This window comes from Alexandromys fortis, unplaced genomic scaffold (assembly GCF_014885135.2).
Source record: "Alexandromys fortis isolate MF-2015 unplaced genomic scaffold, M_Fortis_MF-2015_v1.1 scaffold_8_9099976_23576923, whole genome shotgun sequence".
Classification (NCBI taxonomy): Eukaryota; Metazoa; Chordata; class Mammalia; order Rodentia; family Cricetidae; genus Alexandromys; species Alexandromys fortis.
In genome coordinates, this window is record NW_026067899.1 from 5,850,448 (window position 1) to 5,868,707 (window position 18,260).

An 18,260-nucleotide genomic window follows, 5' to 3' on the forward strand; every position below is an offset into this window, starting at 1 on the left:
CAGAAAAATAGAGAAGGAGATGGTGAGTTTCTATCATTGCTTCTTTATTTGTTGACAATTCCATATACATGTATGCTAATTACTCTCCTCCCTTTGCCATCTCCTCAATTGCCTGTAGTTCTTTGTGTAGGGTGGAGGGTTCTTCAACTTCCAGCACTCCCCCTGCTACAGTCCACTTGGTGTATCCCTGATTGTTGTCTTTGTTCAACTCTTAAGTTTAGGCAGTCATGTTAGTCAAACTCTCTGTTGTACTTTCTGATATTCCTACAACTTTATGTATTTAGGAACATACACATGCACATTCTCTCTCTCTCTCTCTCTCTCTCTCTCTCTCTCTCTCTCTCTCTCACACACACACACACACACACACACACACACACACAGAGAGAGAGAGAGAGAGAGAGAGAGAGAGAGAGAGAGAGAGAGAGAGAGAGAGAGAGAGAGAGAGAGATTTATGTAACAACAATCAACAGAAAAAAAAGAGGTCATAAATTTGAATAGAGTGAGGAGGGGTATATCGTTAATCCCACAGATGCAAGTAAAAAGACCACTGACCTAAATCATTATGACCAAATTAATTAAAGTAAGCAATTAAGCAAGCTTCTTTTTTTTTCATGTTTGTGGGCTGTCTCTCCTTAAAAGTGGAGCTTAAAGGATTTTCCTGGGACATTGGAAAGATAAAAACATGTTAAAGTCCAGGTGTTTGAGTTTCTAAACGGAGGACTTGGCAGGCTAACAGGTGATATTACAGAAACAGAACGTAACAACTTCCTCAAACAAAGAAATGCTTGCAAGGTGGTCATACAAGGTAATCATAACAAGAGAAAGTCATAATAACCTTTGAAACAAAGGTATGGTTGCTCTTTCCTAGAACAGGCAGTACAGAGCCATTTGTCGTTAAGGTTACAGGTGGTACAAAGCAGATTTGAGAAACAGATTTCTAGTTTGTCTTTACTATGAGACGGCTTTCAAGCCTAAGATGAAGGCAGACTGCTTTATCAATGTGAGAGGGTTCGGAGGTAGGAAAGAGAAGGGTGAAATGATTTAACTATTATAATTTCAAAATATAAAGGAAATCCTTTTTTAAAAAAAAGGTGTGAGAGGACATGGACATGTATTCTCAGCTATTGAATGGAGTGCAGAGTTCTTCGAGTTTATCAGTATGCACTATCAGAACATTCAATACCAGCTTGAAGAACCATTCTACTATTTCATTATAGATTTCAAGTGTTAAGTAATAATTTTAGAATCTTTTTTATGAAAAAGAGAGCATACCTTTTTCCTTAGGTGGGAAATAATGAGCATGCATGACAGAATCAATTCAGGAGTGAGGAGTAATGGGTCCTACTAGCTATAGGATATTAAAAATGTATGCTCCACTTAGTGAGCTATTCCAAATTGAATACACAAGGGCATGAGTTTCACAGAGCACTTTACCTGTTTCAAGTAGTGGCCATTAACTTCTAAGCAATGAAGTTTTACTCTCTAAACAATTAAACAGAAATTGACCTGAATCCAATCCTCTAGAAATACGGAGCCTCTGACATTACATTAGCTGTGTTTAAGACTTGCTTGGCTCTTAGAAGCAGTGCCCCTTGCAGTAAATAATAAACCGAAATTACCCAGAAATTGAATGCACTAGAGATACAGATTTTGTTTCATGGAAGAACTCAATGCTCTGCTCCAAAATGAATGTTGATTTCTTTCCTGCAAGTGTTCTTTCTTTTAAGATAGAACATGAAAAGAATTATTACATATTCCTGTAGGGTGGCCGTCATAGCTGCTAGACCTAACATGATGCAATTATTATAATTTTTTAAAATTTTATTTATTTCTTTATTAATTAATTAAAGATTTCTGTCTCTTCCCCACCGCCGCCTCCCCTTTCCCTCCCCCTCCCCAATCAAGTCCTCCTCCCTCGTCAGCCCAATTATTATAAATTTATATTTATTGTTAAGCAGTGAATTATGTAGCCATACTCTATCTTCAATGTAGCTCAAAATTCTTCCCATAAGTTATTACAGACTGATCTGTGGTGACAGTCCTGACAAACCAAAGCCGAAAGCAATATTATTTTAAAACTGTGTCCATCACCATCATGAACCTTCAGGTGGTTTCCAAATACAGATTATACTCATGTTCAGATCCATTTAGCCTTTAAAATACTTTTATTATTGCCTTGAAAGCACACTTAAGTTTGACATCGGTTTCATTTTAATAGACAACTCATTGGTTGCTGTAATTAAATTTTCTGTTTTAATAAACAGATAGGTAACCAGTAATTATGAAATACAAAGTTGTGTTGTTGTTTCTATTTAAGGGTAGTAATTAGCCTTTCTTCCTCCTATTATTTCCTCTTTTGGTTAACCTTCCGTAAGATCTATTTTCTTTTAAAATTTTCTTCCTTACCAAGCAGGAGTGTGCTGACTAGAGAATTTTATTAGGACAATTACATTCTTCTTTTTCTTTCTCTTTGTGAGATTTAGAATTGAATTTTCATTTCTGTATTCTGTCTCTTCACTAAAATAGTTACTGAGGGTGTCATTTTTTTTGCAGGTATCTCTGGTTACTTTAGTAGCCACCACTCTTGGCTACTCAGACCTTGGCCCCATTAAATCCCTGAGGACGCTGAGGGCTCTAAGACCCCTGAGAGCCTTGTCTAGATTTGAAGGAATGAGGGTAAGAAAAACACTAAACTCCTTGTTGTAAAATCCTTATTGTTTAAGTATGGCATGGAATAGTTCTAAAATAAGTGTGTAGTTATTGTGAACTATCACTGAATACATAAGTGTACATATACATAACATATGTAATGTGTTTATATCTAGTAATTACACATAGAATTTTAGAGTGCCTACTAATTAACAAAGTAATAAACGATACTATAATTCTTCCTTCATGTAATATAGGTAGAAAAATCACATGATCCTAATAAGTGGCCTCTCCTTTTAAAGTGGAGATTTTTCTATGCTAGAGTTAAATGATGAGATCATGAGCAGTCCTGATACAATTTCTCATATATAAACCAATGATTTGCCTCATCAGATATCCAAATAATTTTTGATAAAGGAACAACCTTAGTCAGGGAGCATAAGAAAGGATAAGAGGGTAAGGTAACATTAGCCATTATGTCTAATTTCATGCTCAAAGTAATGATGATTCAAATTCCGTGGAATTGTATCAAAATTACATTCAAAGAAATCTAAGTACCAAGAGTTTAGTTCATTGGTAATATGCTGCGTAATAGCCCCAGAAGAGACTAATTCCCTAGAAACAACGTGATACAAGCAGTAACTAGAGTCAGCCTAGTTTTAAGGGTTGTATTAAACCAGGAACTTCTTCCTAACACCCATATCAGATAATGCCTCTATTTTTTTGCACTTAGCTCAAGTAATTATTTATTGCTATTCTTCAATTTCTTCTTCTTCAGATTTATGTGATTCCTCAGCCTATATTGTTTGTTCACCTTGGAGTGCTTTTATCTCGTTTTCATCCCTAACTCACCGATTTGAGTATAGTAGACAGCATAGCGTCAATACAAGCACCTCACCATTAAACTGCATTTGAATTTACCTTGTCTGTTCAACGCAAGACATACCCAAGCATCCTCTCACCTATGACCACATACTCACCATTCCCATCATATTTTACTCACTTGCTTCTTTACTTGCAACCTCAGAGCAACTTAACATGGAGACCAGTCTGGCTCATGTGTTTTAGATAATTCAATACTGGCAAGCTGTCAGCATTGCCTGGGAATTTTCAGAAATGCAGACTTCTAACTCAGTCTGCCTAGCCACTTTCAAAACTGAGAAAAGAAGGTCATGATTGAGAGACTAGCCTAGGCCATGTAGTGAGATCACATCTCAGAGAACCAAGAACTAGAGAGGTAGCTCCGTGGTAGAAGACATGTCTCACCTTCAGAAGAACCTGGATCAGTGATAGCCAGTGCATGTACGTGAGCTCATGTTCGCACAACACATGCAGCCTCCAGTGGTCCACTCTAGGTTCACTCAGCATGCCAAATGGTATATTCTGTATTTAGCCAAACTCATGTGAGCATAAGAGAACGTTCTGACCTTTAGCCTTTAGATTCTTAACTCTGCTTGTTTAAGTAGCTCTCTAATCTTTTGCTAGCTCATGCATACAGTTAATGATTCCCAAGTTTACGAGAGGTCAGTAATTGAAAAGAATTCATAAGTAAAACACTGTAAGAATGCAAAACTCTTTTACATTTTTTTTTATTTTTTTTTGTTTTCTTTCTTGTTTTGTTTTTTTTAATGAGTTGTTAAAAAGATGCAGCCTATTCTAACAGGATAAATATTTTTAACCATTTCACTCTGAGTTAATGAAGGCTCACAAATGAGCAACACTCCTCATTGAGGAAAACAAAAAGCTGTTGTCGACAAGCGACAGCACACACACACACAAAAAGAACTGTGTAAAAATAACTAACTGTTCCCAGATTTTTAAGTTGCTTTACAATGGGATGATATGCACATGATCTTGCTGCAAACTCGACACACAGACTCTAATACATGTAAGTCTAGAGACAGACAATTCAGCTCGAGGTGCCAACTCCAGACAATGCAGCTCTACAACCCTCTTAACGCAATTGGTTTTACTCATTACTTTTCTTCTAGACCAAAATACAGGCTAGAAAGAAAATGCTCCCTAATTAAAATTGGTATTTGAACCTAACATGGCTACAGGAGCCATGACTATCAAAGGATCCTGTAAGTCTGATAGAAAGAGTTGCATATGTAAGCCTTTAGGGCGAAGGGCTATAAAGTATGCCCTTAAAGTATGCCTATAAAGTAGGGAGAAGAGAGGACATGAGGATGGGGATGTAAATCTGACGAGAAGGTGGTTTCCCCAAATACCACTTCTAGCCCTGTTCTTCGTAGCCTTTTTGGAGATCAGCTATACAGTCATATCTGACAAAGTGAGGGGTAACATGGTTACTCATCACCACAGCTTTCTCTGCAATCTCCCCAGAGTCATTCTTACTGTTCCAGTTGAGGGGTTAGGAAGTCACCATCAGTCCCCTGACTGTTGCGATGAAGAAAGGTTCTACGGAAGCAGAGCAGGACCCTTTGTTTATGTGCAACAGATGGCTACAAAAACATGGGACCCATACCAGCTAAAGAAATTTAAGAATATTTCCTATTTCTATTCTCGACTCATTCACAGATAGTCAGGGACCTAAACGTGTCTCCATTTGGAAGTTTCTTGAGGTCCTGCTTAACACGTTAAACTGAAATGCAAACACTCATAAACTAGCTCTAAATTGTTCATGCTCAAACGTGTCAAACGTGGACGAGAGCTGACGGGTGAGAAGAAAGACAGAATTTTGAAGGATGTGATAACTATGAAAACCCAGAGAGAGAGTAAAGAACTACTCCAGAAGCTGTAATGCAGGAAAATTGAAGCAGGGAACTCACTGGATCTTTAGCAAAGTCAAGGCTGCGGAGCAGCAGAGAAGGAAGGAGGAAGGAAAGCCGCAGCGCATGTTTCTTTAGGCTGAGGCCAGCACGCCCTATACTCAGGCAGGCACTTGCATAGGAGTCATTTTTAGAGTTAGAAAAATAACTACAAGAGAATTGCCTCCATGTTGTAGAATCATCCAAATGTAAAGAGGGCAAACAACCAAAGGACTCCTAACCTTAGCCCAGTGAAATACAATCCAGCAACTTCACTATACAGGAGAGTGGGCTTCTGAAGGCTGGTTATTCCAGGATGGGGTGACTGGAAATACACACTTTATTGGTTTTTGCCATTAATGTTTATATTTCTCTCTTTTCTGAAGTTTGTACATTCATGACTTCGTCCTGTCAGCGTCAGGTTCTAAAGGTTTTATTTTATATTTTTTATTTATTTGAAGTGTACTAGCATTTTTGGTCATTTACTCTTATGTTTATTCTAGTAGCTTTAATGTGTTTGTTAACCATAAAACTGGTAAATCAAAAACCCCTGGGCTTAGGACACACCTCGTGTTGTTTGGCACGCTCCTAGCCATTATCAGCTGTTCCATATAGATTTGTTATTGCTTGGCCTTCAACCTTGAATTTTGTATTGTTGTCTGTTTGACATTTACTACTGATCTTAACTAGTCTTTCCTTTTTTTTTTTTTTTTCTGGTATCAGGTGGTGGTCAATGCACTCATAGGAGCAATCCCTTCCATCATGAATGTGCTTCTCGTATGTCTTATATTCTGGCTAATATTTAGCATCATGGGAGTCAATCTGTTTGCTGGCAAGTTCTACGAGTGAGTTAACACTACAGATGGCTCACGGTTTCCCACAGCTCAAGTTGCAAACCGCTCTGAGTGCTTTGCCCTTATGAATGTCAGTGGAAATGTCCGATGGAAAAACCTGAAAGTGAACTTTGATAACGTTGGGCTCGGCTACCTGTCTCTGCTTCAAGTTGTAAGTGATTCTTCTCATGAATGCTTGGTGCAGAGTGGAGGGTGTCGTTCATTGTTTAGATAGATAAGCTGCTAGGTAGAAATTAAGATGCCATGAGATGTTTCCAATAGCCCTGCTTTTCTTTTAGAGTGTGTTGCTTATCAGCATGGCTAAAGAGCACAGAGTTCTTGAATTGTATTTTTATTAATCCAGTATTAAGTTTGTTTTCACTCGAACCTCCATCACGGCATTACCAGAATATCAACTTCCAAGTAGCCATTGTGAAACTTCTATGTTTATCTTACAAGGGAATGAGAAGACTTTCCTAGAGGCACAGACAAGCCTTAAAAAATGGAGACAAATTGTTTCTTGCCGTAACAAAAAACATTCTTCTCCACTTTTGCAAAGTAGAAGTTCATATGCATTAATTCATAATATTTGTAAAAATTGTAACAATTTGTAAATGTTTAATTAGGAAAAAAGTTTAGATAATGATCTTCTTTTAAAAAATTATAGCTGTTTTAGCACGGCTTTTACATTTGAAATAAACAAATATGATACTCTGATTTAAAATGTCGCAGTAGTTTTATGTAAAATTCATATTTTAAAATAGAACAAAACTAATTTGACGCTACTAGTAAATATTGTAAGACTAAATAGACATAGCTGTGTTTATAATCACTTTAGAGTCTGGGCTCCCCACTACAGTTCTATAAATGTACTTGCAGGCAACATTCAAAGGCTGGATGGATATTATGTATGCAGCTGTTGACTCTGTTAATGTAAGTATTGATCAATTTTAATTTTTTTTTAGTTTAACGCAGTAGATTTTGAACCACAGGTCTCACGCATGCCATGGGTATGTACAAATATAATGAAAAGCTGCCACCCTGCTGCAATCGAGTGATTAGGAGTATAACCTTTCGAGATTAGCATTAATGTAAATTCTGGATCTACTACATTTCGCAAATTCTTCAACTCTGAGCAATGTACTTTCACTGTCTGAGTCTTAGTTTAATCTTCTGGGAAAGGGAAATAATCCAGTGTGAGGATTCACCAATCAGCACTTAGCATAGGCTAGTGGTCTCTAATGGACAGCAAACACAAGTTTATAGAATAAATATGAAATTATCTTTATTCAGATTTTTTTACTGTTTTTATATTTTGAAGCACATTGAAATAAAATCTTACCTAATAGACCTTAAAGATTATTGGCTAGTTTATGTTCCTGAAATCCAGTAGACATATTTATAATGAATAGAAAAATATAATAAAATTAATATGAATTTGGAAATTAAGGGTATTTAATCTTTCCATCATTTAGCTGATGACTTGTCCTATTTGATTGAGATTAAGCTCTGCATATGATTAAGTCTTTTATAAATCACTTTAAGATTGTGTGACTATACAGAGTAAGTATCTATCAAACACTTGCTATTACTGGATAAATTTTTAATAGTGATTCTACGAAGTTTTAGCAATGCTTCTGAAACACTCTTTCTAGGATAGCAGTCTTAGAATTACCTTGCAAACACATGTGAGAGCAAAAATAATAAAATTTATTGTCAACATGCTATTGACTCTTTCCACAGGTAAATGAGCAGCCGAAATATGAATACAACCTCTACATGTATATTTATTTTGTCATCTTTATCATCTTTGGGTCATTCTTCACTTTGAATCTGTTCATTGGTGTCATCATAGACAATTTCAACCAACAGAAAAAGAAGATAAGTATTTTAAGTGTTTCCTTCATCGCACTGAAAAAGAATTAACTCGAAGTTAATTGGTTACTTTTACATTTTATTTTTTAAAGTATTGGTCAAACATGAAATGTCATGTATACATAATCCTATCATTTTATTGTGTAAAAGTTTTCTGTCATAGCTTTAAACATAACATTAATTATTCTGTTTTCTCTGATGTTGCCTATAAAGGACTGAACACTAACTAGAGCACTAATTCAAACCAGTGAGCTACTTTCAAAGTAGTTTTATTTCTTTAGAAGTATCCTTTTGTCCTGCTAGCCATTGCTCTGTGGCATTTTAGGATGGTGGGTAGGAGGCCATCACATATGATGTGGTTGCTAAGGTGAGGTCACCTATGTTGTAGCGTAAAAAACAATATAGCTAATGAAAGTAAGATCCCCTGAGTGTGCATATCAATTACTCGCCTGAGCTTTTTGGCTCATTAATCCACGTAACAGCTGTAGTTCCTTTCGACTGTCACAAGAAAATGCCAAAAAGAGTAGGACTCAAAGCAACAGTGGTTTCTCCCCTACAGGTTTAAAGAACAAAATCGAAGGAGTAGAGGGGTCCTGCTCTCATCTAGGCCTCTAGAGGAGGATCCACCACGTATCCCCAGTCAAGCTCCTGTCAGTCAAGCCTGCCTTTGTCTTTTGGCAGTGTAAATCTAGTATCTATCCATCATCACATCCTTCTCTCCTTTTATACTGTCTGCTCCTCTAATAAGTACCCATCACATCACACTATTAACACTCTCTGTTTCACTTGGACATCCTCTTAATTAAACAACGCTAGGCAACAGCAGCATCCTTAATCAAGGTCATTTTCTACGTTGTTCTAGGAATTAGGGTGCTTATACACATTTAAGGTGATAGAATTCAACTTACAAGGTCAACCATTATATTTTATTATTTATTTATTGTTAATATAATGTCCTAGGAAAGAGGATGTGGAATTGGGGATTTAACATATGTAAAGCAATTACCTAAGATGCACAAGGCCCTGGATTTAGTCCCATTATAAATACAAATAAGAAAAAAAAAACAGCAAGAAAAGGAGAAAAGAGGAAAGACACAACAGGATGCGCAACTAACCCTAAATCATATTCCTAATAAGTAATATAGACTAAATAGAACCAGTAATAGATTTCCTATCTGCTGAATATTTACTCAACTTTTATTCCATCCACTCCACCCTGTTGAATCTGTCACCTGAGCAACTCTTAGAATATTTAAAATAGCCCACCATGGCAATAGTTAATAAAGAACATATTCAAATAAGAAAGTTTGTCAAAGAATGACCATGGATGTTGGGCACTGCAGGAGAATAGAATCTATGTCTTTTTATTGAAATTTATTGAAAATTGACTGAGTTACTATGGTTTTGGTACTACCTACAGGAAGAGACACTCTTGGAAAAATAGGAGTAGGATTCCTAGAGAAGAGTATTTCAGGTTTCAGCTAGGCATCTATAGGTAGATATGTGCACGCATTGGCATGCCTGTAGTACACAGAATTCACTACTGCAAGCACAAAAAGGGGTCAGTTTGGTTCAAAGCCCACATGTTACCCAGGATTCAATGTAGCCTCTTAAATATTTTAAATGCAAGTATTTTAATTTCAGTTTATGACTCTGCCCACCCTTTTGAAATGCACACTCCCATTTTACCAGTTCTCTCAACTATCCATCATCTCAGTATCCTCTTCATCATTAAAACTTTCCTGAGACATTTCAATTTCTAAAGATAACCACAGGCATTCGGCTGAAGGTTAGTAGGTAAGCCATGAGTAGGTTGAAGTTTTAGAATGGGAAACTCAGAAGAAGCAGAGGCTGAACATGGATGTGGACACCCGTGTGTGAATTCTGAGTAATGACAACCCTTTTTAATAACTATATCCTTATGAGGAAGATGAAGCACAGCTACACTAAAACATCCTCCATTCAAAATGGTGGAGTCCCAAATGCTTCAGATGTCATATTTTCTTGGATTTTAATATTAACATGCATAATGAGATATTGTGGGTATGAGACAAAATCAATACCAAAAGGCAATCATCTATGTCTTATAGACATGTTGCACACATAAGATGCTTATTTTCTATAAAATTTGAAGTGTACACACACATCGATGCTGACATGTGAAGAACTGCCCACACATTTCTAGCACTTTCTGTTATTTCTTTTCTCAATTCATGAAACGGCGATGTGGGGAAATAAATATAAAATAATAGAAAATTAATATTATGCTAGTTGCTGTTGTAGAACTCTACTCCTGATGAGAATCCAAGTCATCTGCAAAAGCATGAAAGGCATTTTTAAGTATTCCTAATCCACCTGAATTTAGCAGTAATATGGTTTAGTAATAAAACTAGCAGAGGAAATGATACCTCAGTAAATAAGCCAAAATATCACAGGTAAGTCTGTGAAAATATAATCAAGGTCATGTGTGTACTCTACAAATGTGAACTACATTATGACCATGTTTATACATAGGTATTCATTTTAGGCATCTTATGTATAGATTATAGGCATGTGAAAATAAATTTCATCTCTATATTTAAATATATAACTCTTTAATTAATCAGAAGAAAGAACTGCTCATTGATTCTGGTTTTAAGTGGGTTTCTCTTTTGTTTCTTTACCTTGGAGGTCAAGATATCTTTATGACAGAAGAACAGAAGAAGTACTATAATGCAATGAAGAAGCTGGGATCCAAGAAACCACAAAAGCCAATTCCTAGGCCAGGGGTAAATATATAATGTGTGTGTGTGTGTCTGTGTGTGTATGTGTGTATGCATATGTGCATACACATACAATATTAATTTGTGTTCATTTACTAACTGTAATATATTTTACTCTTTTTATAAAATTTATTTAATCTTTGTGCATTAAATTTTGATCATGTTTTCCCTCCCCCAACTCCTTATAGATTCTTTGTATATTTTAAGATGAAGATAGTACTTGAGAATTTTATTCTGGATTCGCTGTCATTTTCGGTTTGTTTTGCAGAACAAATTCCAAGGATGTATATTTGACTTAGTAACAAATCAAGCTTTTGATATCACCATCATGGTCCTCATTTGCCTCAACATGGTAACCATGATGGTAGAAAAAGAAGGGCAAAGTGATTACATGACTGATGTTTTGTACTGGATCAACGTGGTCTTCATTATCCTGTTCACTGGGGAGTGCGTGCTGAAGCTGATCTCCCTCCGACATTACTACTTCACTGTGGGATGGAACATTTTTGATTTTGTGGTAGTGATCCTCTCCATTGTAGGTAAGGCCATTTATTAATCAAATTTTAATTGTGGATAAAGTCCACACTACTCAAAGCAGTGTCTGCAGGCTTGAGATCTGTTTTACTTTCAAGTGAATTATTAGCATGAAAGAATAGGGGAGATCATAAAAGAAAGCATTTTCTACAACAGAATTCTATAGTTACAGGCAGTTGAGAGGCACCAGATATAGGAGCTGAGAACCAAGCTAGGGTCCACTGCAAGAGCCCCAAACCTCTGAGTGACCACTCCCCAGCCTCAGTGACTAGTTTGATGAAATGAATTTATAATTTCCCTAAAACTAGCAGTGAAGCCTTTCATCTGACAGTGGTTACAGACTGAAAACACAGCAGTAATAATAGCCGTAACAGTGTTTAAAATCAAAGGTCCAAAGATTCAGAGAAACTAAATGCTAGACTTTTACAATTAGTAGTTGACTCAGCTGAGAGCCATAAAAGTCAAAGGTCGGTATTTAAAACGTGGGGCAGCTGGAGTGGTGCCCCGGTTAATCACAGCACTGGGGAGGCAAAGGTTGGCAGATCTCTTTGAAGTTCCAGGCTAGCCTGCTCTACACAGCAGTATTCAGTCCAGCCAAGAGCAAAACTTACATGGTCAGACCCGATTTTAAAAAATTAAAAAAGTTAGAAAATATGTATAATTTTTAAATTTTTATTTAATTATTTCCCTCCTGTTTTTTCCATCTTTTAGAATCAGTATGGCTGGCTTTAGCACTGAACTCCATTCTGAGTCCTGAAAATAGATTTTTGAGCATGAGGGTGCATAATCCTTTCTATTCATGACACAACGTTAGTCTCAAAAGAATGAAAAACATCTTATAGACAAAAATAGAGAGGAATGCATCCATGAATTTAGTTAAGATGGAAAAATGTCACAAGCAGTTATTTGCTAAAATATTGAATTCAAAATAGAACAGAAAATTTGAATTTGTAAGATGGAGGACGAAGCTATTTAGATTCGTGATATTGTCCCACATAAGTATCTAAAATTTCCATTTATTCTTCCCCTCCCACATAGGAATGTTTCTCGCCGACATGATAGAGAAGTACTTTGTGTCCCCTACCCTGTTCCGAGTCATCCGCCTGGCCAGGATAGGCCGAATCCTACGCCTGATCAAAGGTGCCAAGGGCATCCGCACCCTGCTCTTCGCTCTGATGATGTCCCTTCCTGCGCTGTTCAACATCGGCCTCCTGCTTTTCCTGGTCATGTTCATCTACGCCATCTTTGGGATGTCCAACTTTGCCTACGTTAAAAAGGAAGCTGGCATTAACGACATGTTCAACTTTGAGACCTTTGGCAACAGCATGATCTGCCTGTTTCAAATCACCACGTCGGCAGGTTGGGATGGGCTGCTGGCCCCCATCCTCAAAAGTGCACCTCCCGACTGTGATCCCAAAAAAATTCATCCAGGAAGTTCAGTGGAAGGGGAATGTGGGAACCCATCTGTGGGGATTTTCTACTTTGTCAGCTACATCATCATATCCTTCCTGGTTGTGGTGAACATGTACATCGCTGTCATCCTGGAGAACTTCAGCGTCGCCACTGAAGAAAGTACTGAACCCCTAAGTGAGGACGACTTTGAGATGTTCTATGAGGTCTGGGAGAAGTTCGACCCCGATGCCACTCAGTTCATAGAGTTCTGCAAGCTCTCTGACTTTGCGGCTGCCCTGGATCCTCCCCTTCTCATCGCAAAGCCAAACAAAGTCCAGCTCATCGCCATGGATCTGCCCATGGTGAGCGGAGACCGCATCCACTGCCTGGACATCTTATTTGCTTTTACGAAGAGGGTTTTGGGTGAGAGTGGAGAGATGGATTCTCTTCGTTCACAGATGGAAGAAAGGTTTATGTCCGCAAATCCTTCTAAAGTTTCCTATGAACCCATCACAACCACACTAAAACGAAAACAAGAGGATGTATCTGCTACTATCATTCAGCGCGCTTACAGAAGGTACCGCCTTCGGCAAAACGTCAAGAATATATCAAGTATATACATAAAGGATGGAGACAGGGATGATGACTTGCCCAATAAAGAAGATATAGTTTTTGATAATGTTATTGAGAACTCAAGTCCAGAGAAGACAGACGCAACTGCCTCTGCCGTCTCTCCACCTTCGTATGATAGTGTCACTAAGCCAGATCAAGAGAAATACGAGACAGACAAAACAGAAAAGGAAGACAAAGGCAAAGATGGGAAAGAAAGTGGAGAATAGAGCCTCATGTGTTTACAGCCTGTGAAGGTGACTCACTGGTGTTAATAAGACTCTTTCACGGAGCTCTATGCCAAACTCTTTTTATCCAAACATTCTCAAAGGCAGCCCAGCCCCTAGCTCGGATCCAATGGGTGTAGGGCAGGCAGCATTGGCACGTGGCTATTTTTGCATTGGTAAATGGTTCTGTAAGAATTATGAGCGTAACTCTGTAGGGAATAATCATTACTACAATCAAGGGTGATTTAATCATTTAACAAGTCCCAAAAACCATGGAGGCCATTTTGTCTCCATATCTTTTCTCTAGCTTCTAATTAAGTGTGTACCCCATCTAAATATTGAAATTCAGGTACAGACGGAAGCATACACACAGACACAAATACGAACAGGATTAGTTATGATTGGGAATTCAGTGCAAGTATTTTGCCTCTGGTTTGAAATGAAATTACTTGTAACAGTAATGGGATTTAGTAATGAAAGTTTTTGTCAAAACCTCTTACTATTAGGGAGTCAGACTCTTTATCCATAACTAGAGTTCAGTTTATATTTTGAGGTGCTCTAACTTACCCTACATTGCATCAAAAGCAATTTATAGGTATCTATAAGATGTCATGGGATTGAAGCATACGTAGGCTACTTATTTAAGAAATCACTTGTATTTGCGTAGATTAGCATTCACTTTGATTTATGATGACATCTGCAGAATTTTGTGCTCACTTGATTCTCCCACCTCAGTCGCTTAGCTTGAACTTTAGGTTCACTGAGAACAGCTAGCCTGTCTTTCTTACATCCCACATTGTATGTACAATAACTACGGACCTTGAGAAATTATGGGAAATATTACATATATCACATTTCATAATATAAAACACGAAGACTAATAACAGAAAAAAATATTCTTCAAAGTTCTATTTACTTACATTTATTTCATCCGGCTTGCCCAGTAAGACAGCTAATGGCTCAACTCTGAATGCCAGTTGTCACATTTATCTTCTTATACCATATTGGTCTGTCATATTTTATCTCTAAGCAAATTTAATGTATCCTTTTAATGAAATGCACCCTGAAATGCAATTAGCTACTTGATACCCTAGCACTTGTTTGAGCAGATGACCGGAACACTGTATGTACTGCATCCCTTAAATACAATCCTTAATGTGTTTGGCAGCTTCCCAAGATACAAGGAACACCAGGCTTGTGATACCTGCCCACCAGGTGTGCCGTCTGAATGAAGCAGCATTCAGAGAGCGAGTCTCAGCAGCTTGCTTTACCATCACTAATTTCCCTGATTGTGGAAGTAAACCTCTGGACCTCTCTTATTTCATCTGTAAATAACATAGCTGACACTTCCTCCTTAACATGCAAATCTGTGATATGAAATATCCTTTACATTGAGCAGGAAAATAGCCCAGGCTTATCGTTTTGAAAGCCCATTCATTTTGAGCTGATTGGAACGACCCTACAAAGGACTGGAAATCTACTTTATGTTTTTGAAGCACTTGGTAAGCATAAGTTGCTCTGATTCTTTCTCGCATAATTTTACTCTAAGAAGATGAAGCCATTCTTCCAACACATTATCTTTGCAGAGAAAATAGAGCTGAGTAAAAGTAGACAATTCTGAGGGAAATTTTGAAGTGACTGCATAAAACATACTTCATCAAATTGCTTTTGAAATTCAAAGGCAACACAAGTGTTGGTATAGTAAGTAATCAAAACATATATTCTTTATTTTTTGCCCAGTTAAAAAGAAAAGTTTAAACATTACTAGAGACATGAAGAGACAAAGATAGAGAGTGAGGAATACAAGGAGGGAGAGAAGAAGCGAAGCTATAAGAACAAGAAGAAAGATATAGTTATAGAGACTTGCTCAGAATGCTGTCCACTGTGGTGCGTTCTACGGTGTCCTATAGAAGAGTCTCGTTACACACATTTGTCTAAGGGACCTAAGAAGTTACATGTAAGACTGACGGCTCTCTGCATCTATACTTAATCATTTAGCCTAGTTTGGTGGGGTGGGGGGGGCTACTTTTTAATTTCTACAGAAGATTCCAAACAGTGCTCAGCTCAGCAATATAGAGCCCTGTGCATCTGTTAAGCTGCTAGAATAGGTTTGGTCGGCTTAATTTGGGGAGCCACACAAAACCTTTCATTTGTAACAAGCTTTAATACATTCAGTTAAGAAAGTAGCTTGTTTAACAGTTGAAATCAGTTTCTCATTGTTTCGCGCCCATTAATAATATAACTACATTGTAAATATTTTTATGGATATAGTATGTGCAGATGTCTGGTATAGATTACCTGTGATTTGCTATTCATGTTTTTACAGTGGTTAATTTTTATGTAAATTTAATATATTGGCAACTGGTTCCTCAACACACTTTTTTTTAGCATTGCAAAAAATAACAGTTATAAAGTTTCTCTTTTTTCTACTTCGTGCTGAACATATTTCATTCTGAACTATATAATTTTAAATGTGATATTAAGTTTTATACATACAAATATGTTTATCCTCCAAATCACTACTTATGACATAGTATCCATTAAAAATGGTATTTTTGTTAGACAGGATTTCTCCCGGTAACCCTGGCTTTCCTAGAACTCACTCTGCATACCAGGCTGGCCTTGAACTAAGGGAGATCTGCCTTCTTCTGCCTCCTGAGTGCTGAGATTAATGGCATGCACCACCACTGCCTGGTCTAAAAATGGTATTTGACAATAGGATAACATTTAGTAAAAGCTTAAAGCAAGCTTACACCCCTTTTCATATTGGCTAGTGTTTGTGCTAATTATAAAATGTTGTCCCACTGAAACTACTAGTCATATATCCACTAAAATTATTTTACCTATGGACATAGAATGCTGACTATATAAATGAAGATAGAGATTAGCATTCAATAAAAGAAAACATATGTGAGCGCACATCCATCTACGTAATTTGGGTGAAAACAGGAGAATCTCATTTAACTAATTTGTCTCTTCTCACTGAAAATAGTAAAAGAAATCTGTGAGCTATTTCAAAATTCAAATTGTCACATCTTGCGGTCGTAAATATTTAGCATGGTTTTGTAGAATTTTGATAGTTTTATAAGAGTGGAAATTCAATGCATATGTAAATAAAACCGTCCACACTAGCAAATTCATCAAACATTAATTGAAGTAATGAAAGGGGGGCAGCTAAATAAGGATGGTCAGTACCTGACCTGGGTTTAGAACTTATGTGTAGAGCCATCAATTTTTCAGTATATGTTTTCACTATGTCGTTAGTTTCCTGATGAAAACAATCAAGAACTGCTCCCAGCACATGAATAAGTAGCCATGCATATATGAATGCTGTTTACAAAACCCATAGACCCATGAATGCTCAAAATGTTTCAGTTTGTCAACATTACATTGTAGCTATAATTGTTAATAGAATCTAAAATAAAAGTCACTAAAAATGAAATGATGTCATATTTATTTTGTGTCTCAGTAAGCTTAGGGGTAAATTTATGCATCCCTAATAATTGTTAGTATTTTTTCTTTTTCTTTCCTTTTTTTGTCTTTGCAACACAGACAGCTTCATTGTAATGACTCCTGGATGCAAAAGCTGAGGAAGAGAAGTTTGGAATTCCAAAATAATTCATTCAGCTCCACAAGGGAGTTTGTATAGGGGGGAGAAATTGAGACAGGAAGTAACCAAAGGCAAACATTTAGCCACACAACACTAATGTACGCTTGTTCTTCTAGTCCCGACATTGCGAAGCTGCATAGCATGCATGACAGGTAATAGTGTGTGTGCCTTCCGAGCCATATATAGATTCAAAACAAACCATGCTCCTGGATACATTACCTTTGTGGACCTCTGTTCACATTGAAAATACAAGAGGGTGCTACTTCACACATGGTAGGAAAGATAGGATAAAACAATTCACATGAAGCCATTAAGGCTGTTCCTGACAACGCAGAGTCAAGAACTTTGCTCAGTAGAGGTGCTAGGGTGACGCTCCATGACCTACCAAGGATTTTTGGAGTCCTGGCTACTTGTACATTGGGCAGAACCACAACATAGTAAACATACATGCTCAATAATGGCCATGATAAATATACTCCCAGAAGAGTTTCATGCCTTTACTGTAAAAAATGAATATTTAGTGATGTGCTATATATACAAATATTTCAAAGGTAGGGTTTTTGTGATTTGTAAATTGAACCTATATGTTAAAGTCAGATAACATGGACATTTACAAAAGTTTAAAGCATTTCTAAAATGTGGATATTTGTTCTAAAATTTAGCTATATAATTAATACAAACCCCTGTATTTTATTTTAACTGTGAGCATTTTAACTGTGAGTAATTTTCATTTAATTTTTTTTAAATTTTACATACTAGCCCCAGTTCCCCCTCTCTCTCCTTCTCCCACCGTCCCACCTACCCCCAGCCCACTCTCTCCCATCCACTCCTCAGATAAGGTAAGGCCTCCCTTGCAGAGTCTGCAAAGTCTGGTACACTAAGTCGAGGCAGAACCAAGCTCCTCCCTCCTATATTAAGGCTGAGCCAGGTATCCCATCATGGGGAATGGACTCCAAAATGTCAGTTAATACACCCAAGATATGTCCTGGTACCAC

The 18,260-nt window shown here is 37.2% G+C and overlaps 1 protein-coding gene across 1 annotated transcript in view; it reads left to right on the forward strand.

The window, feature by feature from the left end:
* The window catches only part of Scn9a (sodium voltage-gated channel alpha subunit 9), a 65,970-nt gene extending 48,902 nt beyond the window's left edge, over positions 1-17,068 (forward strand). The window contains 7 exon segments of the mRNA XM_050123731.1: positions 2,557-2,679; positions 6,147-6,428; positions 7,136-7,189; positions 8,000-8,137; positions 10,795-10,899; positions 11,162-11,432; positions 12,466-17,068. Coding sequence (XP_049979688.1) covers positions 2,557-2,679; positions 6,147-6,428; positions 7,136-7,189; positions 8,000-8,137; positions 10,795-10,899; positions 11,162-11,432; positions 12,466-13,658 — 2,166 coding nt within the window. The 3' untranslated portion in view covers positions 13,659-17,068.
* The last annotated feature ends 1,192 nt before the right edge of the window (positions 17,069-18,260 follow it).